General features: G+C 33.4%; 2 protein-coding genes and 2 non-coding genes across 8 annotated transcripts; all 4 read left to right on the plus strand.

Moving 5' to 3' along the window:
• The first annotated feature begins 1431 nt into the window (after positions 1-1431).
• Positions 1432-5512, plus strand: LOC110634743 (transcription factor bHLH30). Its single transcript, XM_021783879.2, has 2 exons — positions 1432-2257; positions 4626-5512. Exons 1-2 carry the CDS (start codon positions 1940-1942, stop codon positions 5106-5108), a joined length of 801 nt encoding a protein of 266 aa, XP_021639571.2. The 5' UTR covers positions 1432-1939; the 3' UTR covers positions 5109-5512.
• A 167-nt stretch (positions 5513-5679) lies between these two features.
• Positions 5680-10900, plus strand: LOC110634744 (ubiquitin-like modifier-activating enzyme atg7). Of its 5 annotated transcripts, none has more exons than XM_021783880.2 (14): positions 5680-5941; positions 6088-6305; positions 6610-6801; positions 6895-6949; positions 7082-7176; positions 7339-7543; positions 7635-7740; positions 7822-7966; positions 8042-8200; positions 8299-8487; positions 8994-9191; positions 9265-9398; positions 9509-9665; positions 10593-10900. In XM_021783880.2, the coding sequence occupies exons 1-14, from the start codon at positions 5800-5802 to the stop codon at positions 10740-10742; spliced, it is 2145 nt and encodes a 714-aa protein (XP_021639572.2). In that variant the 5' UTR covers positions 5680-5799; the 3' UTR covers positions 10743-10900. The 5 variants fall into 5 exon arrangements, with proteins under 5 accessions (XP_021639572.2, XP_021639573.2, XP_021639574.2 ...); XM_021783881.2 differs by having other exon boundaries at positions 7339-7528; XM_021783882.2 differs by having other exon boundaries at positions 5681-5941; positions 9283-9398.
• A 155-nt stretch (positions 10901-11055) lies between these two features.
• Positions 11056-11126, plus strand: TRNAG-GCC (transfer RNA glycine (anticodon GCC)). Its single transcript has one exon. It is a non-coding gene; the product is annotated as a tRNA-Gly (tRNA).
• A 3885-nt stretch (positions 11127-15011) lies between these two features.
• On the plus strand, positions 15012-15082 carry TRNAG-GCC (transfer RNA glycine (anticodon GCC)). The gene has a single exon. It is a non-coding gene; the product is annotated as a tRNA-Gly (tRNA).
• Positions 15083-22061: the final 6979 nt, after the last annotated feature.

Consider the following 22061-nt stretch of genomic DNA (forward strand, 5'->3'; position numbering starts at 1 on the left):
TTAGCAAATTTTATATTGATAAAAAAATATTTAATAATTAAATAATATATCTCATATTGATATCTTAATTTCTAAAATTTCTCTATCTATTTATACTTCTAATTAATAACTTTCTTGCTGTTTGATCTTGAATTTAAAACCTAACAAGTAAAAAACCTCAATTATATATATAGAGAGAAAAACTAAAATAATTAGCTAATATTAATAATTTAGAAAAATATTTAAATTATTTTTTTCAATTGAATTATTTAATTATACCAATTACTAAAATTAAAATCAATGTGAAAATTTAAGGATTAAAGTAATAAATATTTGGCCTTTCGATTATTAATTTAAGTTTAATTTCACCAATTGTGCTTCAATTTTGAAGTTACTTTATCATTATCTTTTTAATCATTTAAAATTACTCTGATTTGATTCTATTACATACTTTGACCAGAAACACTAATTTAGACATTAAATATAATTAAAAAAAATACATTTTTCTTCCTGTCACCTAAAGAGAAGTATCTCTGATACTTAAGAAACAAAGGTGATAAGCTAAAAAAATGAGAATTAAGTGATTTCAATTGCTAGAGATTAAGGAAAGAGACTATTTTCTTTAGATAGCAAAGAGTGAAATATTTTTTTTATTATATTTAAAGCATGTTCAGATTAATTTTAATTAGAATACTCGATAAAAATTGATTGGGCGTGTGGAGTAAAGATCTTACATCGCTTGAATACCTAACGTTACCCTAATTTATGTATTAACCGAGTACTTCTAACTCACAAGTTGATTTTTAAATTAAGCTTTAAGGATTAAGTGGTATTAGAGTCTAAGTTCTTTCTGGAAGGAGGATAAAAGGTGTGTGAAGTAAAGATTTCACATCATTTGAATGTCTGACAGTAATCTGACTTATATACTAATTGAGTACTTCTAATTTATTAGTCGACTTTTAAATTAAACACAAAGATTTAAGTGGCAAACAGTAATAAAATAACCCTAAATTTTGAGGGAAGGGAGTAAAATTGAGCCATTAATTTTTAATAACAAATAAAGAGTGAAATTATGCAAATTGGCATTGGCTAAATCCTAGATGGATATATTATATATTATTTATGCTGTTGTGTGTCTTTCAATCACACCAAATAGCAACGGTTGCATTGACTCCTGACCCGTCCTATTAGACAAATCATAAACCACTTGGCTGCTGTGGAGTGCTTCACACCAGATAACCATTCCGAACCCGCCAAAAGCCAACAAATTTTTAAATGATTTGGATTAAGAATTTCTTTTTTTTTTTTTTTTTTTAAATAAGCATGAAGGGGTTAATTTAGTCATTTGACCTTCCAACTTATTAATTAAATTATTTTTGTCCGTTGAAAAATCAAAATTCAGAATTTTTTACAGGTCTTTATATATTCGCTCTTTTGCTTGATATTCTGCAAGTCTTGATCGTCTTTCCGCTTTAAACGTTTCTCTGCTCCCAAACAAACTAATTTTCTTTCCTTGTGAATCCAATTTTCTTTGAATCTTTGTCCCTTTCTTCTCTAAGATTCATCGAAATTCCAGCAGAAAGATTCAAAGTTTTGATAACTACTACTCTTTTTCATTTCTTTAAAGATAAACTAGATCTCCACTCTCCAAAGAATCTCACACTTACCAAAGAAAGAATGCTCTTCAAGACTATCAAGAAGAAAATGTGGATGTTTTCTCACTAAATTATCTCCATGTCCCTTGAACCCAAAATTTGTCCTTTTTGCGGTATGGAAGTCATGTTCATAGTCTCAAGAATCACTAACAAGGCTGTTAAACAACAAAATTTTCCTCTTCAAAAGCTTTCCTTCTGGTTCGCTCCCACCACTCGTCCTCCAGGCTAACGCTGCTCCACTTTCGGCTCATAAAACTGACAAGATAACATATACAGCCTCTCTTCTTCTTATAATTCTTCTTGCAATGGCTGCCTACTATTATAAGTCTAACTCTTCATCATCTGGGTACGGTTATTTTAGCTCGTTGGATCCATTTTCGCGTAGTTTAGAAGGTTTTAATGGGGTTCTACAAGATGGGTCGATGGTCTCGCAGGCTTTGGTGTTGGATAATGAGAAGGGAGAACTCGTAAAAGCACCGGCTACGAGAGTCGGGAAGAAAGGGATGTCTGAGGCCAAGGCTCTGGCAGCTCTGAAGAGCCATAGTGAGGCAGAGAGGAGAAGGAGAGAGAGGATCAATGCTCATCTGGCTTCCCTACGAGGTCTTGTTCCCTGCACCGAAAAGGTTATTATGCGTTCCCTGTTTCGCTTTTATCACTTTTCATATTAGCATTACAAGTCAATTTATCTTCTCTGTTCGGTCGCTTTTAAGGCATGCCTATTCATTTTTTGAACAGTTTTTTGGAACTGTTTATATTAAAGGTGCTTGATGTTTGGTTTATGAGAGAATCTGCAAAAATTTGAAACCTAATGATTGGATATGAATTTATTATCTTAAGCCTTAAGGGGTGGATTATGACTTCATTTTGCCAGACTGTAAAAGAACTATAACAGGGTAGGAGCAATCATAGTTAATAAATGCTATTCTTGAACTGTAGATCTCATATATAGTTAAGCATGAATTGAAAAATTAAAAAGTTCAACTCTTGAAAAGATTACATGTTCTTATAAATTTAACATGTATTATGTACCATGTGCTAATGAATTCAGCAAATCCATACATGGGATTTGATCCCTATGTCATTATATCTTGAGGATACATGCTTCAATTGTTCAATAGGAGATAACCCTATGAGGTGATGCTGAACTTTTCTTCATATTAGAAACAATTACGAGCTTATCTAAGTTTATATTTATAGCAAATCTTCTAGATAACTTTATTAGTTAATTTGGTGAGTCAAATTTGGATTTTTGGGTAAATAAAGTTAACTAGGTTATATTTCATCTTCCGATCATATGAAGTATTCCTAAATTTAAAAATTAAAAATTGGTGAGAATTTTTCTGATGAATTTGAACAAATTGTGTAGTCTTAGGTTGAAAATCTATTCATTGGTTACTATGAGTAAAATGTTGCCATGTCACCATTTTTCTTGTCTCTGTAGTCAGCTGGATATTCCTCATTATAGTAGTTGCATGAATTAGGCTGTGTTTCCAACCAATAGCTCAGGCTTGCCCTTGGGAATGTTTGGATTGGAACTTGCAAGTTGATGACAGTTTATTTTACCAAAGAGTTTATTGGGGAAATTATACTTTCTAGTTCTTTTATATTTTTACTTATGTGTATTTAGAATACAAGTGGTTGGTCATTTATTTAAGGAAAGACCCAGATTTTTATAGGAGTCTTTATTTAAAATCCTTGTTAGTTAAGGATTACTTTTTGAGATTACTTAAATTTTAAGATTAACTTGTATGATACAATTCTATTAGCCTAAACTAATCTATTGTTCACTTTGGCTAGTTGGGTCATGCAAACAGCCTTCTTGTATTAAATTTACTCCCCAAACCTACACCTTTCCAAACCTTAACTTTCCAACTAGATTCATGCCCACTTTAAACTTAAACAGCACCTCAAATTTCAGCCTCAATTCTTAGACCTGCAGGCTGCCTATTACAAGTTTTCAATGGAAGCAAACAAGAGGGCTGCTTTGTTTTGGTGCAATATATGCAATTGGATCAAGGGAATAGTTCATTAATGGCCTGGAAGAGGTTTTCTGAAATCATTGTACTTCGTCAAAGACACACATCGCTATAAGTTCAAGCTACAAATGCTATTTGATGATCTGGTGCTTGGTTATCAAGAAATAAAACCCATATGATGATTTAGATAATACATTAATATTTCACATAGTCAGCTATTGTCCGTAGGAAACCATATAATATATTCTTATAAAAAAAAATACTAGTATTTATATAACTATGGGTGGTGGACTAATGATTTTTATTGGATGGTGGGTGCACTATGCCAGCTGCTGTGTTAACAATCTCACCATATAAATATAAATATATATATATATATATATATATATATATATATATATATATATATATATATTGATATTGTGATGGCTTTGGACATATGTTTGTTGGCTGATAAATACGATAAATTATCATAGTTGGATCAGCAAGTCTGAGAAAGACGTGTGGGACAAGAAAAACCACTCCTATGCATTTTTAAATCCTCAAATTTTCAATCATGACAATATTTTATAAGATAAGAATTGTCATGTCTTTTGTTGTTTTATTTCAATGTTATTTTCATCTGCTGAGGTTGTAAAGTGTCAACAATTAACAAAGTCAAACAAAATCTCATCAGTTTTATTTACTTGTTAATAGTATGTTTTTGACCATTTCTTCTAAATTCTCTGGTGGTCCTGTCTTACTCTTCGAGCTATATGCAAAGCTTTTGTGATAAAAGTAATAGCTGAATGAGTCACTCTTTCCTTAATTAACCAAATTACTTTTGCAGGTAGCAATGATATGTGGAGACATATCTTTCTGGTATGTCACTGTTAGTGTGAAGCATACTATTGACAGCAATCACAATTTAATTTACATATTTTCTTTAATCAGCCTATGGAATTTGATAATTGTTTATGGGTATTCTCCTATTGATCTTTACTTGAATTCTTCTTTGTTTTCTTGTAATTTCTAGATGGACAAAGCCACATTGCTTGCTGAAGTTATTAACCAAGTAAAAGAACTGAAAAAGAATGCACTAGAAGCCAGTAAAGGTCTTCTAATTCCAATGGATGATGATGAAGTGAAAGTTGAAACATATGACAATGGATCAGGAGATGAAACTTTATCCTTTAAAGCATTCATATGTTGTGATTATCGACCTGACCTTCTGTCTGACATTAGACAAGCAGTTGATTCCCTTCAATTGAAAATGGTGGATGCAGAAATATCTACCTTAGGAGGCCGGCTAAAGGTTCTGCTTTTTCTAACCAGCTGCAGAAATAAGAATGCTGTTGATGATCATGAGGCATCACAGCTTCTCACAAATTCTATTCACCAGTCCCTGAAATCTGTCCTGGAGAAAGGCTCTATCTCACCTGAATATTCACCAAGAACAACACTTCCAAGCAAGAGAAGGAGGGTGACTTTCTTTGACTCCTCCAGCTCTTCTTCTTAAGAGCCAAAATCTTGTTGCTGTTGGTGGTGATGTGCATATTCCCATAAGGAGATTAATGTCTCAGTTTGTGTAAAAATGTTTGAAAAGACTTGTGATGCTACATACAAGTAATATTTGCAGGAGTGATTAATGACAAAGCTGCAGCCGCCTTGAGTATTAAGATTGGTGGTTTCATCTTTGTAGTTGTAGGCATATGGTTGTACTGTAACTTTATTAAAAGGTTAATTAAACTCCTAACATTATGATATAACATAGTTTTATTGTAATCTTTATTATGGTGGATCCTATATAGTTTCTATCATAATTAATGATTATAATTAAATCGTTGTATTGTATTAAATAAAAATTCACTTTGCTCTCTTATATAAAATTGGATTATAATAAAAATTTTACTTAAATAAAAATTTTAAATTTATAAAACTTCTAAAATTAATTTAAATAGTAAAAATTTAAAGTAATCCATATTTAATTTAGCAATGTAATATCATAATAGTAAATTATCACAAAATATTTTTATAGTAGAGTTTGTGTTTGTTACAAGTATCTTTTGTAATTCTATCTAAATTCTAATCCAACTAAAACTCTCCCACGAGTTAAATAATTAAATAAAAAGCCCTTTTTTTTTTTAAGTTGAAAAATTACTTGAAGAGCAGCAGAGGTCGGATTTGTGAAAGATTGGCAGCAAGTAACAATGGCTAAACAAGACCAGAGTGGTGGATATATACTCCAATTCGCACCGTTTCAGAGCTTCGTTGATGAGGGTTTCTGGCACAGGTTGTCTTCTTTGAAGCTCAACAAGTTGGGCATTGATGATTCTCCTATCCCAGTCACCGGTACAATTCACATCTTTTTATTTAATTATTCAAATTATCTCTTTGTTAATTGGAATTAATCTTTTAATTTTAAATACGAACCCTTGTAAAATGCTAGTTCTCTGTTGAATTTTGTATCTAATGCTTTTATCATTGAATTGTTTCAGGTTTCTATGCTCCTTGTTCGCATTCACAGGTATCGAACCACTTCACTCTTCTTTCGGAATCCCTTCCTAGTAATGAAAGTGAGCAATGTTCAGTTCCAGCAATCCCTCGAAGCAACAGGAACAGATGCTCTGTTCCTGGAATTCTTTACAACACTAATACGTTGGAGGCCTACCATGCTCTTGATAAGAAAAGCTTGCTCAAGGAGGAAGCCAAGAAGGTATTTTGCCATAATAGGTCCCGTCATTACAATTGTTTGGGTGGGAGTAGTTTAAAAGATGTGTGATTTTGGTCGCTGGCTAACAGAATTTTGGGGAATTAATTATCAAGAATGAGTAAATTGTTATAATATAGTGTGAAATTTAGGATTAAATAATTAGTTTTTAAAAATTTAGAGTTTAAAATATAAAATAATTAATTTTTTAAAATTGACTAAAATATAATATAGGCTAAATTTAAGGATCACATTGTAAATTTTCCTAGAAAAATTGAGAATTTAAATTTTTTTTTGGGGGGTAATTTAGATTTGGGAAGACATTCACACCGGAAAAGCTGTGGAGGACAGTGCAGTATTGTCGAGGTTCCTTCTCATTTCATTTGCAGACCTGAAAAAATGGAGCTTCCAATACTGGTTTGCTTTCCCTGCCCTCGTATTTGATCCTCCTGCAACAGTTGTTGGGTTGAAGCCTGCTTCACAATGGTTTACTTTAGAAGAGGTGATTGAAGTATAATTGTGGTTGAAAATTTTTAGATACTCACTTTTATAGCCATCACTTTGTTGATGTTAATATATTATTTGGAATGTGCAGGCAGATTCTGTGTCAGCAGCTTGTAATGATTGGCGTAACTCAAACTTAACTGCTGGTAAATTTATCCCCATGATTTCAGTTTTCGTATTATCTATATTCATTTTCCATTTATTTCTTTGTTTTTGTGTCATTATGCGTTATTTTAATGGCACAAGCTAAATTTCCTTATCTTACAAAAATGCTGCAGACATTCCATTCTTTCTGGTTTGTATTGCTTCAAATTCCCATGCTACTATTAGGCATCTAAAGGACTGGGAAACTTGCCAGGGTTATGGGCAAAAGGTCTGTTTTCATGGATCTTCTTACTCTTTGTAAATGGAATGGCTTGTGCCAATAAATAAATCTGTTCTCGTAAATTTGGTACAATATACCAATGAGATTAATTAGAAAAAGATATAATTACGGACTCCTCCTTCTCAAAGCTACTATGCTTGTTCTTATCAGGTGTTGTTTGGTTTTTATGACCCATGTCATTTTCCAAATAATCCTGGTTGGCCTCTACGCAACTTCCTGGCGTTGATTTGTTCAAGATGGAATCTCAAAACTGTCCACTTTTTATGTTACAGAGAGAATCGTGGTTTTGCTGACCTGGGGTTGTCCCTTGTTGGTGAAGCCGTAATCACAGTTCCACAAGGTAGAGTGACAGAGGGTAACAGATCTGTTCTTTTTGTTGGTTTTGACTTCCTACAGCCTTGTCTTTCTTTCTCTACTGGATTTTTAGCTTGTTAATATGTGTACAGGATGGAGAGATCTGCTGCGTGTGCCAAACGCAGTAGGATGGGAACTTAACAAAGGCAGACACATATCCAGGGTTATTAACCTTGCTAAATCTATGGATCCAACAATGTATGTTGTTTGCAATGCCATTTCTTGGTCCATAATGCTATGATCCTATTTTATCTTAGCTTGTTGAGACATATCGTGCAGGTTGGCCATATCTGCAGCAGATTTGAATTTAAAACTAATGAGATGGCGTGCTTTGCCTTCACTTAAATTGGATAAGGTGTCTTCTACAAAGTGTCTTCTCTTAGGAGCAGGTACACTTGGATGCCAGGTTGCCCGCATGCTTATGGTACGCTCTTAAAGGATTAAATCTGTAACTTTGCATTGCATATGCTGGGTTTCTGGAAGATTATGTATATTGCAGGCTTGGGGCGTACGGAAAATTACGCTACTTGATCATGGCAGGGTGGCAATGTCTAACCCAGTAAGGCAGTCTCTGTATACATTGGACAACTGTCTCAATGGAGGCGATTTTAAAGCCATGGCAGCAGTTAAAAGCCTCAAGGAAATATTTCCTGCCATGGTAATTGATTTTAACTCCTAAATATTAGTAAGAAAGGCTTAGCTGAAGAAAATGATGAACTTTTCTTATGTTTATTTGTTTTATATTTCATTTCTCAGGAAGCAGAAGGTGTTGTAATGGCTATACCAATGCCTGGTCATCCAGTGAGCAGCCAGGAAGAGGAGAGCATGCTTGAAGATTGTAGACGTCTGCATGAGTTGGTTGATTCCCATGATGCAGTTTTCATCTTGACTGATACAAAAGAAAGCAGATGGCTTCCTGCCCTCCTTTGTGCCAATGCTAACAAGGTTACATTTCTTAATCTAATTGGTTCATTTTGTACCATTCTTGTGATTTTGGCACTGTGTTCTTGTTAAGATTCCACATTGGTTTGGGATAGGGGTAATATGCCTCTTATACGGCCTTAAACACTCTTCCCTCCTTGAATTAGCTTTTGGGAGTGAGTTAGACTCGGTTTATTTTCTTAAGATGGTATCAGAGTCTCCCCAACTAATGTTTGGGCCTCCCATGAGTATTTCACGCTTCAGGCATGAAAGGGGTGTGTTAAGATTTCATATTAGTTTGAGATAAGAGTAATGTGCCTCTTATATGGCCTTGGGCACTACTTCCTCCTTGAGCTAGCTTTTGGGGGTGAGTTAGGCTTGGCCTATTTTCTTAAGAGTTCTTTCATCAAGCTCAGACCACATTGATTAGGAGGGGATCTGTTTTCAGCCTATTTCATATAGTTAGATTGAGCACCATCTATTGTTTCATATTGATATTTGCCTTCATGTTTTCATTTGTCTTTCTACAGATTACTATAACTGCAGCTCTAGGGTTTGATAGTTTCCTGGTTATGCGGCATGGCCCACGTCCTCTTAACTCAACCCATGACTTAAAAGCTGAACCTGAAAATGCTTTATCTGCTGATATGGACAGCCTTGCAATGGCTGATAGTGGGGCAGAGAGATTGGGTTGTTACTTCTGCAGTGATGTGGTTGCACCAACCGATGTAAATTATTAGAAATGCAATGAATTTGGAAATCCTTTAGCTGTTTTTCTTTTCTTATCAAGTCTGCCAATAGTTCATTTACTCTGTGCAGTCGACTGCCGATCGTACTTTGGACCAGCAATGCACTGTTACACGTCCAGGGCTTGCTCCTATTGCCTCGTCTCTTGCAGTTGAACTTTTTGTTGACATCTTGCATCATCCTAATGGGTAATCATAGACTAATTGCCATTGGAAACAATATGTAGTCATTGTGGTCAAGAATTGATAAGAAGTTCTCATTTGACCTCACATTGTGGTTTCCATCTCTATCTATACAGGATATTTGCAGATTGTGAGATTGCTGACTCCAGTAACAGTGGAAGCAGTGAACAACCTCTGGGTATTCTACCCCATCAGATTCGAGGTTCTCTCCATGAATTTTCCCAAACGACACTTGTAGGCCATGCTAGTAATTGCACAGCCTGTTGCAGCACTGTAAGTTTTTGCAATTATTTTCATTTGCCATTTTAATCTTGTTACAGGAAAACACTCTTGAAAACAGACATGCCCATATTAGAAAATGGAATTTATCTGGTTCAGCAAGTATATTTCTATATCCATGGAAAATTGCCTGCTTTTTCACTACTGAAGGGAGAGTATTGCCCTATTTATATAGACTTAATCCTTGTCGAAATAAGATTCCTATTTCCTAATATAAATAGGATTTACATAATCAACCCGGATAATAAAGAATGCCCAAGACTATCAATATCGTATCATACTGCTGTCTGTGTTGCCCCTGCACCCCCACACTGCAACTACCCCATGCATTTTGCCCATCATCAACGAGCTCCCCCCTTTTATCAGGGTTCCTTCATTGAACAATAAATTTCTCTCTAGCAAATTTGAGCTATAACTCAACATATCCATCCTAGCTGTGCCATTGATGTCAACCCCTAGAATTTTGGAACTTTATATGTGGTAAGTTACTGAGTGGATACATTTGTGTGACCTTGGATGTCTTGAGCAAATGCCCTATGGATAAAATTAGAGCCATAAAAGTTACAGCGTTAACAATAATTTGTTCTAAAAATTCTGGAATGAAGGTTCATGAAGGTGAGTGTATTAATTATGCGGGCACTTGTCTTTTGGTTAGTCTAAAGTAATTAGGGATCTAGAGAAAGGAGACATGACTAGACAAGAAACGGAGCTTGCTGTTGTTATAGAGAAGAAAAAGGGTGTCATCACTTGCTATAGGGGATAGTTGTTAAGGAAACTGAATCAGATCCTATTTTTATTTTTGTTAAGCTATAAACTTCTGCATGATGGATGTAATGATTTACCCTGTATTATTATTTTGTGGTGGTCATTGGTTCTGTTTCTAGTTTTAATTTTAAGTTCTTATTAAATGAGCTTTTTCAGGTGGTGACCGAGTATCGGAAAAGAGGAAAAGAGTTCCTGCTCCAAGCAATTAATCATCCTTCCTATCTGGAGGATCTCACTGGACTCACAGAGTTCATTTATAATGAGACAGATGATAACGATGATGACGATGATTTTGTTAAATTATAAAATGCCTTCTTATTTCTCCTAATTGCTTATAGTAGTGCATTGTTCTAACATTAGACGTCATCATACATATTTTTATAATGATTTATGCATTCATTATATACTCTCTGTATATACAAATTTATTTTTATATGAAGTAAATTAATTTTATATGCTCCAAATTTGAAATGTTTATAGTACAGCATGGGGCTTTTCTTGCTCTAACTCTTATTTATTTGCTTATTTATTTTTAATAGCAGAAACTTATTCTTCCCAAGTACAACGATTGCAAGAGTGAATTTTTTTTATACAAATAATTATGGCTTCAAAGCTTAGAGCACCAGTGGTCTAGTGGTAGAATAGTACCCTGCCACGGTACAGACCCGGGTTCGATTCCCGGCTGGTGCATTCATTTTTGTTTTTATCACTTTTTCATCGCGATTGGAAAGCAATAGGAATCAGCTCATTTTATTCACAACATTATGCTTCAATACCAAACAAGAAAATGAAAAAGATAACCATGAAATCTGTGAGGGGTGAGCACACAATTGTTTTAATAAAAAAATCTAATTGAACAGATTTAATTTGGTTTTTTGTTTGGTTTTTTATTTAATCGGTTTGGTATTAGTTTAAGATTTTATGATAGTTTAGTTTTTGATTTGGTTTAGTTTTTTAATCGAAAATCATTAAAAAACCAAATCAACTGAATTTTAACCTTTTACCAATGTGTTATTGTTTTTACGGCGGTATAAATATATATATCTAAAAAGGCCTTTCATTTTATTCTCTTTTATCATTCTCAGAATCTAAGTTAGATAAACTGAGAAACCATCAGCTCCCTCTTAGGATTAAGCATTCAATTTAAATTGAACCTAACTAAACCGAAGTGAGTCATCAAAATTGAATTAACTGAATTATCATATTTTAGAAATCGAACAAAATCGAAATGAATAAAAAATTGAATTAAATCAAATTACCTTATTTCGATTCAATTCAATTTGAATCGATCGATTTTTTTAGTTTTTATGAATTTTTTTAATTTAAACTTGATTTTTAAGTTATTTGATTTGGTTTTGACATTGGCTTGAATCTAATAAACATTAATCAATGAAATTAAATATTATATATATATATAATTACATATAATTAATAAATTTCTTTTAAAAATAAATCAATTTAAAATTTAATAAAACAATTGACTCAGTTCGGTTTAATTTATTTATTTTTTTTAAAATTGAATTAAATTAAAATAACTAAAATTTTTAAAATGTAAAATCGAATCGAATTAAATTATTTTATAAATCAAACTGAATTATTAAATTAAGACACTTCAATTTAGTTTAGTTGGCACCCCTTACTCCCTCCCTCTCCTCTTGCTTGTAGACCCTTATTTTCCCATCTCCTTCGCTTTGCTTTTCTACCCTCGGCGTCATCGCTTCGACCACTGATGACCCATTGCCCCATTTTCTCTATTTTCATCTCCTTCATGAAGACTCTCTCAGTCTCGTCCTCATTCTTTACGAGATGAGTCTGCATGTGCTATAATAAGAGAAAACATATAAGCCAAATGTGCAGATCCAACGAGACCCATGTCATGGAGACAAAGACAGTGGCTTCTCCTCTAAGTCATCAACAAAGTTCTGCTTCTCTCCTTCTCCTCTGATATGATCTTGAAGATGAGTAGGGGAGAGCAGTTTTCGGTTTAAATTGAAAATCGAATCGAACTGATTCAATTAGGTTCAATCGGTTCGATTTTAAATTTTAATCGGTTCGGTTCGGTTTATAATTTTGATAATTTCGATTAATCGGTTCGGTTCTGTTATTTTCATAAAAAATAATAAAAAAAAAGAACCGAACCGAAATTATTAATATGTATAAGAAATCAAAGAAAATCGAATCGAATTGAATCGAACCGAATCGAAATCAGAGAAAACCGAACCGAACCTTAAGATTTTTGAGTTTTGATTTCTAATTTTTTTTGTTTTTATGTTTTTATTATTTAGATTTAATGGTACAATTTGAAATTTTATAAATTTTGGTTTGATCGGTTTAAAACTGAACCGAACCGATATTTATCGATTCGATTCAATTCGGTTTTCTCTTATTAATCGGTTCGGTTCGATTTTTAAAATTTTTTATTTTCGGTTCTTGGTTTTATCGGTTCGGTTCGGAACCGAACCTACCGTTTGCACACCCCTAAAGATGAGGAGGACTGCTCTATTTTGTTGGATTTCTTGTTATGTGTTTGAATTTGATCGTTGAATACTTGGGTTTTGTTCAATTTCATGTTTTATGTTTGATTGCATTGATTAAATTGGGGATTTGCGTTTTTGATTTTTGAATAGAATTGGGTATTGATTTTGTTGAATCATTTTTGTTAATGGTTGAATTATTTTTATTGTTGTGCTTGTTTATTACAAGGGATTGAATTATGCGCTGGGTATTGATTGGGATTGAGTTGGGTTTGTACATTCCCTGGCACTGCTGCTATGAAGTAGGAACCGATTAACCGAATTGAACGGATTTAATTCAATTTTGTCCATACCATCCATAAAGCAAACCTCCCCCTATGCTAATCCAACTGTTATTAGGCAAGAATTCAGCAGCCTGAACATGGATTGCAACCTTAAAATCAATTTCTCTCTGTTCATTTGCCCATAGGCTAGTCATCAGTTAGCTACACAAACCCAATTCAGAAAACCAGGCCAAGTCTTAGCACACAACATAGAAAAAAAAATTGAGGGAATTACAAGTCTTAGGAATTGTGGTTTCAATTTATTTTTTGTTTTAAAAAATATTTGAAGGTTAAATTTAATATAATTATAATAAAAATAATAACGTAACATCTTTTTAAGTTGTTTTTTAATAATACTTTTCAACCTTTTAATCACAATTTTAAATAAAATCTAAAATTATTTAAAAAGTAATTTAAAAATTATTAAATTTTTTTATTTTTTATAAGTAAAATGTCAAATTTAATTTAAAATTAATTTTTAATAATTTATAATTAAAATTTTAAAATATTATTTTTTACAGCAACTCAACTAATAATTTCAAGTAGTTTTAAAAATTCATTTAATATTATTATTAAAACTATTATTAAAAAAATATAAATATAAATTTATTAATTAAAAATATTAAATAAAATAATAAATTTTAAATTATTTTTTAATAACCCCTAAAATAATATTTAAAAAAAAGTTCAAACCTAAACTTCAATTGTCGCGTACACTGAGTATGGATCGGTGAAAAAGAAAAAGTAAGAAAATAATCAGAGAAAAATAATTTTTAAAAATATTTTCTTAAATAAGAGAAAAAAAATAAAAAAGAGGAAAAAATAAATTTTATTTTTTTAAATTAAAAAAAATAAAAAAAATTAAATTTATACTGTATATCCTTTATTTTTATATTAATTTTTACTTTTCTATTTTTATATTTTACATATTAAAAAAAATATATATATAAAAAATATTTCCCACTTTTATTTTCCTCCCTCTTCCAAAATAAACTAAAGTTCTGGCAAAACCGCAGGTGGCCAAGCTTTTGTTTTCAACTTTGTGTGCTGTGACGTGACATTAGAAAAATAGATTTGAAAAAGTATTATTTAATTTTATATTTTAATAAAATTAATTATTTAACTTCTTAATCTAAAAAATATAATATCTAATTAATTTATTTTTAATCTATTAAATTATTTAATCTGTTAATTAATTTTTCTATTAATCAATTAATTTTTATTAAGTTAAATAATAATTTAATTCATTTATTTTAATAAAATTAATTAATTAAATTTCATATTTTAAAAATATTATTATTTTATTTATTTATTTTAATAAAATTAATTAATTTATCTCTGTATTTTAAAAAAATATATAGAATAATACAAAGATTAATATTAAAATATAGAAATGTTTTAGATATCATGTGCCAAAATCCACCTAATATCAAATACTGCATCGTTTGGATATCTGAGCCTTAGGGTTTTTTTTTTTTAAATTTTTAATTTTAAATAGCAGACTCAAAATTACATTATATAAAGTTACTGTATTATTTTGAAAATAATTTTTGCTTAGACAATATCGAACACATAAACCATGTCAGCTTATAACCTATAAATCTCGAAAATTTTTATATTATAAATTAAAATTAAAAGATGATACTTATACAATTATTTAGATTGGAGAATAATATGTACAATTATTCTCTTTATTTTCGTACCGAAGAAAGAGCCACCAAAACTCCACGTTCTTTGAAACCTAATTTTAAATAATATATTCCACTCTGAGCCAATTAGCACCGGTGGTCTAGTGGTAGAATAGTACCCTGCCACGGTACAGACCCGGGTTCGATTCCCGGCTGGTGCATTTCAACATGTCCTTTTGTTTCTGTTCTTTCGAACTTGACTTAAGAAAGAGAAGTCCACTATTAGTATGGGCCACTTCCTTGAAAGACTCAACCCATCTTCAGTCAAATTAGAATTAGAAATTTTAAAATGAGTGCGTTTCATTATTGCTTCATAGAAATTAGGGCATTTTTTTTTTGTTGAATTTTATAACAACAAATTAAAAAGAGAGAGAGAGAAAAAAAAAAAAAACTAGTGTGAGCATAGCCTAATTATTAAAAAACTATATTATATATCTGTTATTTTATATAAAATAGCTTATATGAAATGACAAATTAATGATAAATAAATATATATATAAAGTGGGTTTCAAAAATTTGTAATAAATAAACAAACCTCAAAGCCTATTTTCTCTTTGTAGCTACAGATACCCAATTCAGGGAGAATGAGCAGAAGGATTGGGTTTTAGCAGACCAATTAGAAAAAAAAGTCTTCTGCCACCTAAAAGTCTTGCAAAAGTGCTGGCCCTGGTTAGTGGGTTTTGTGCACTTTTGTGACATATAGACATAGCCAATGGTGCTGTATCTGATATAATAATCATCCAATGAATTTCGCTTTTCATTTTGGTAATGCTGTTGTTAGTTGAGGACATTAGCCGTTATCTGACCAGTGACCATCTCACCCCCTTCCTCTGCATTAGGGTGAGTTAGACTCCACTTCCAGGAGTTCCATTTTCTATTTTCTCGTGTTTTACTTGGCCTTGGTGGCTTGCCACGTGGTACATACACGGACAAACCAGTTGAAATTAAGAGCACTCACTCCAAAAAATTATGAATGAAAGATGGATCATGGGGTGAGAGCTTGGAAGCTAAAGCATGGATTTAGGATTTAGGTAATATGTTTTTATACCATGCGTGTAGGTGTTGAGATGGACACTGGAAAGATTTGCAGAATCAATTGGCTGGCCCTCGACGCATGTAAAAATATATTATTCAATCCAAAATTTTATGAAATCTCGATTTATTTTGAATAAAAAATAAATAAATCTAATATAAGCTCGGACTTATATAAGAATGAGTTTAATTACCGTTAGATTAAATATTTGCAACAGAATTAATTAAAGTGTATATGTTATAGCAGGTACGTAAATTTAAGGTACACACACAAATCACATAATTATACAATATAGAAAAAGAAAAAGAATAACATAGGATTTAACATAATTTGATCATAAGGTTTATTTCTACGGGCAAGACAAGAGAAAAAATTTCACTGTGATAAAAAGAATAAGATACAATTATTCAGAACTCTCAAATTCTAATCCCAATTTGTTTCTCAAATATCTCATAACTATACTGCAAAGAGCAGAATATTACAATATTAATACTGGTCCATACCGCGGAGGCGTTGCCTCTACACTCCTAAAGAGATCAGTGGTAGGCTTCAAGCTCGGCCTGTTGGCCCATACCCTCTACTACCACCACATATCTCACTTTTTATCTCAATCGAGTCACAGCATGAAGCGTTCGGGTCAAGTCACAATTTGAGTCCAAGAAGACATATTCAAAATTCAAGCCACATAAAAATAATAATTCTTTTCCTTGGCTTGAATTCCCTCCATCATCATCAAAAAAACAACAAACACTCAGTCTTGTCATATGTCCTTGTAAGGGCACTACTGAACACTATAAACACCAATCAAGTCTAGTCAATACCTAAACTTGCTGACTGTGACTCCTGTGGTCACTATATATGCTGGATCATCATGTGTAGAGATTTTCTACACAACTGTAGTCCCTTAAGATACAATGTCCCGAATGAAGTGATATCTAATATCAATTTGCTTAGTTTGCTCATGGTATATTTGATTTTTTGGGAGATGTATTGCACTTTGACTATCACAAAATATTGTTGGCTTGTTTTATATCAACCCAAGATCACCCACCACACCCTGTAACTATAAATCTTTCTTAACTACCTCTGCTAAAGTTATATATTTAGCCTCTATGGTAGACAAAGTAACTGTAACTTGCAATGTTGCCTTTCAACTAATAGCACTTCCAGAAAGAGTAAACAAATAACCTATCAGAGATCTCCTCCTATCTAAGTTCCCTCAAAAATCAAAATCCACGTAGCAATTAACTGATCAACTCATCTTAACCCTGTCGAATATCAAACCAACATCTGTGATTTCTTTCAAATACCTCAGAATCCATTTCACTGCCTACCAATACTCTTTCCTAGGACATGCCATGTATCTACTTACAACACTAACTGCGTGTGAAATGTCAGGTCATGTGAAAACCATAGCATACATGATGCTACCAATAACACTTGAATATGGAACACTAGCCATATCCTCCATCTCCTCATTTATTTTTAGTGACATGTCTGCAAATAACTTGAAATGAGCAGCAAATAGAATAGTCACAGGCTTAGCATTATTCATGTTGAAATGCTTAAACACTTTCTCAATATAGGCCTATTGTGATAAGAAAAGTTGCCCAACACTTCTATCCCTGGTAATTTCCATTCCCAATATCTTCTTTGTAGCACCCAAATCATTCATCTTAAACTCATCATTCAACTGCTTTTTTCGAATGTTAATTTGTGACATACTTGTAGCAGCAATAAGCATGTCATCCACATACAATAACAAATAGACAAAGGAATCATTTGAAAGCTTCCTATGATACACAACAATTGTCATGTGAACTACAAATAAAGCCACTACGAACCATGAATGTATTAAATCTTTTGTTCCACTACTTAGGTGACTATTTCAGACCATATAAAGATTTCTTAAGCAAACAAACATGGTTTTCTAAACCTAGAATGATAAATCTCTTAGGCTGACTAATATAAATTTTCTTCTCCAACTCTCCATGCAAAAATGATACATCTATTTGTTCAAGCTCTAGATCATGAAGAGCAACCACAACAAGTATGACCATGATAAAACTGTGCTTCACAATTGGAGAAAACACTTCATTAAAGTTAATCCCCTCCCTCTAAGTAAAGCCTTTTACTATCAACTGTGCCTTATATCGAGGTGCTTCAACCTCTAGAGTGCTTTCCTTTTTCTTTAACACCCATTTGTAGCATATCACTTTCTATCCCTTAAGCAATGTTACAAGCTCCCAAGTCTGATTCTTATGAAGAGATTCAATTTCTTCACCCATAGCATTGGCCCACTTATCTGCATCTAAACAAGAAATAGCGTCTTTGTAATTGCTGAGTTCATGCACATAAACTGTTTTAACAACTGACAAGGCAAACGTAACTAGATTTGCCTATGCATATCTTTGCGAGGGTCTGATCTGTCTTCTCTCTCTACCAGTTGTAATGCTATATGGTTCCTATTACTGTTGCTTTGGTGCATCCTTTTGTTGATCAGGATCTTTCACCTTATCCTTTGAATCACTAAATTGAACTGCTGAAGTATCAATTTCAAACTCTACCTATTCTCTGACACCGTGATCTAATTCTGCTATTGACTTCTCTCTCTAACTATTCAATGAAGCAGACTCATAAAATGTCGCATCCCTACTGATAATTAATCTTAGAGACTTTAGATCATTGCATCATAACTTTTAGCCTTTCACTCCAAATGCAAACCCTAGAAATATGCATTTTCTTATCCTCGGCTCAAGTTTACCATCCTTCACATGAGCATAAGTAGGACAACCAAACACTCTTAGTTGAGAGTAACTAGCACGTGAATTAGACCATATCTTAAAAGGAGTTTTGCAATCAATAGTTATAGATGGAGATCTATTAACTGAGAAACAGGTTGTATTAAATGCTTTAGCCCAGAAATCCTTTCCCAAACCTGAATGTGAGAGCATGCTTCTTGCTTTATCATAAAGTATTTTGTTCATGTGTTCTACAATACCATTATGTTGTGGTGTCCTTATACCAGTGTGGTGTCTTACTATATCATTATTACTGTAGAATGTATCAAACTCACAATTGCAAAATTCCAACCCATTACTAGTTTTAAGACGCTTGACCTTTTTTTTCTGTTTGCTTTTCAATTATTGTTTTCCACTTTACAAAGGTTGAAAATGCTTCATATTTTATTTTCAGAAAATACACCCAAACCATCCAAGAGTAATAATTAATTAAAGTCATGAAGTACCTAGCACTACTCTTAAAAGGGATTCTGTTAGGACCCCATAGATTTGAGTGGATATAATCTACTGTTCTTCTGGTTTTGTGCACTACCTTTTTGTTGAACTTCACCCTGGTTTATTTTCCAAACACATAGTGTTCATAAAAGTTTATTGATTCTGTTTTCTGCCTGTCCAACAAATCCTGTTTGCTTAACACAGATAACCCTCTTTCACTCATATGACCAAGATTTAAATGCCACAATTGAGTCTGATTCTAATTATTGCTTCCGTGTGCTACTGCAGCTTCTCCTGAAATTGTACTATCCTAAAGAAAATACAATCCTGAAACCAAACTGCTTTTCATGAGTACCTTAGAGCTCTTGTGCACTTTGAGAACTCCATTCTATGCATGGTATCTGAATCCATAAGAGTCAAGTGTCTCAAGTGAAATCAAGTTCCTTTTCAGTCTTGAAACATGCCAACACTCTACAGTTCTGACAATGCCAACAAACATCCTCAATCTGATGTTACTAATTCCTTTCACAGGTAATGCATGATCATTGCCCAAAAACACCTTACCACTCCTCTGTTTGTAAGTGACAAACCAATTTCTGTGTGGACACATATTATAAGTAGCACTAGTATCAAAAATCTAGGAATTCTGTATATGATTTGAACTCATGGATAAAATTTTCCCAACATTGTTATCGCCATCAAAATTGCTAAAATTGTCAATAATATTTGCAAAACTCTTTAATTGCTTTCCCTTTTTATTTTTTAACCTTGCTCCCTACACTCAAAGCAATTATCCTTTTTCATTCTTGAATTAGATTTGGCCTTTGATTTGTCCTTGCTGAAAGAACTCTCCCTTCAATGTGTTCTTCCTAAGCTCACCAAACCTTCCCCCTCAAATCTTTTTCTATTATCTGGAAAATTCTTTTTCAACTCCTTCAATTTTAGAGAATTACTAATATTGTCTAGTGAAATATTATCTTTCCCATACAACAGAGTATCAACAAAAGTTTCACAGGAGGGTGGCAAAGAACATAACACAATAAGGGCATGATTCTCACTATCAATATCAATATTGTAAAGTCTTTTCTTCAGATACAGGCAGTTGGTCAGCGATTTGACAGAGTACAACTCCTCTAATTTCTTCCATGCCGTAGATGATGAGCTTTCATCAGTAATCTTGTGTAGGACATTATCAGTTACGCTCATGAAAATTGCACTCAAGGCTCTCTCCTTCAAATCAGCCTTCTCTGCCTCTATCATACCTTCTGGAAAGTTATCATCGATTGTCTTCCATGGACCTTGCAGGATCAAGGAAGATTTGATTTTAATCTTCCACAGACTGAAACTCGATCCACTATCAAACTTGTAACACCCCTAATTTTTAAATTTATTATTTTTGGGTAAATATTGATATTTTATTTTATTTGAATTTTAGGAAATTATTTGAAATTTTTCGGATTTTAGAAATCGAGTTCGATTTTCCGAAAATAAAAACTTTGATGATTTTTAAAAATTAATTTAAAGATTACGTGGCAAAACTAAAAATATATTTGGAGTCTATGAATTTTTCTGAGTTTTCTAGAATTTTTTCGAAATTTTTCGACCTCGTTTTCAGTCCCAAGGCAGAGTAAAAATTCAAAATTTTGTATCTTGAATCGGACCGGCCGAATCGAATCGGACCGGATCGGATCGGTCGAATCGGACCGGCTTCTTCTTCCTTTTTCTTTCTCCCCGCGGGCGTCCCGACCTCTCCTTCTCTCTCTCCCATTTTCTCTCTCCTCCTTCCTCCCCTCGCCGGCCAGCTGCCACCCAGCCCTCCCTACCTCGTCGGCGCGCCACCCCAGCCTCCCCCCATCGCCGGCCACCACCTGGAACGCCGGGAAACCGCGCGCGAAGCCACGCAATGCACACCGCGCCGCTTTGTCTTCCCGGCCGAAATCCGGCCGATCCGGCCACCGATTGGGCCGGGTCTTGTGTCAAACAACATCTACACCTCGAGAGCTTTCCATAGACACCAAGAACACCAAAATCCATCGAGCGGTTTGTCCAATTTTTGTCCGGGAAGTTTTAGCCCATTTTGACTTTTGGGCTAGATTTCTCGCAAACCGTGAACCCCACGAGGAAACTGAGAGTACCAGAGCGCTCCACTCATTGAGAGCTTCGCGGCAATATAAATTTCAAAATTTTCGAACACCTTTTTTCGGTAGGTCCCACGAAACTTCGTAGTGTTTTTCCGAGCATTAAATGAGCTTAGAAAATTTCGTAAAATTTATGTACTAACCCCCGTGTTATGGGCTTCGTATAGGTATCTTCAATTCGCGAAAATTCGACAGTTGTCCTGGTCTGTGAATTTCCGGCTAGACAGACCATCTATCAAAAAGGTCTCCGAATTGGAACAAGATTTTGGCTACCCCACCATTGTCAAATGTCCCGAGCGCGTCCCCAGAGTCAGAATCGGCATAGGTAAACCTGAACTTTACTTTTTCATAATTTTCTAGTACTTAAATGAGATTAAAAATCCATAAAATATTCGTGGTAGCTCAAAAAATTATGATTCTTTTTGTATTAGCCTAGTAATATTGCTAAGGACTGCGGGGCAAAATTTTAGAATTTTTAGAGTTTATTTGGGTAGTTTTTGCAAAAAGGGTCAATTATAAGGACTAAACTGTAATTTTACATGTTGTGATTGATGACTGTTTGGATGGGCCCAGGAGGGGCTGTGTGATATGATTGAATTGTGGGCGTATGGTTGGTGGATATAGAAGTGTGTTTTAAACCCATTTGCAGGTTGGGTAGGTCCTAGGTATAGGGGAGACTCTGCCGGATTTTCGGCACGACTTAGGACGTATTTGGTCTTTTCTTGATTTATAT

The sequence above is a fragment of the Hevea brasiliensis genome, chromosome 11, assembly GCF_030052815.1.
Source record: "Hevea brasiliensis isolate MT/VB/25A 57/8 chromosome 11, ASM3005281v1, whole genome shotgun sequence".
Lineage (NCBI taxonomy): Eukaryota > Viridiplantae > Streptophyta > Magnoliopsida > Malpighiales > Euphorbiaceae > Hevea > Hevea brasiliensis.

What these genes read in the sequence shown, in the direction of transcription:
- LOC110634743 (XM_021783879.2), top strand. Translation starts at nt 1,940, where the DNA reads ATGGCTGCCTACTATTATAAGTCTAACTCTTCATCATCTGGGTACGGT. An exon ending in TTGTTCCCTGCACCGAAAAG is followed by an intron (nt 2,258 to 4,625) that starts GTTATTATGCGT and finishes TGTAATTTCTAG; the next exon opens with ATGGACAAAGCCACATTGCT.
- LOC110634744 (XM_021783880.2), top strand. Translation starts at nt 5,800, where the DNA reads ATGGCTAAACAAGACCAGAGTGGTGGATATATACTCCAATTCGCACCG. An exon ending in TAACTCAAACTTAACTGCTG is followed by an intron (nt 6,950 to 7,081) that starts GTAAATTTATCC and finishes AAAATGCTGCAG; the next exon opens with ACATTCCATTCTTTCTGGTT. An exon ending in AAATCTATGGATCCAACAAT is followed by an intron (nt 7,741 to 7,821) that starts GTATGTTGTTTG and finishes CATATCGTGCAG; the next exon opens with GTTGGCCATATCTGCAGCAG.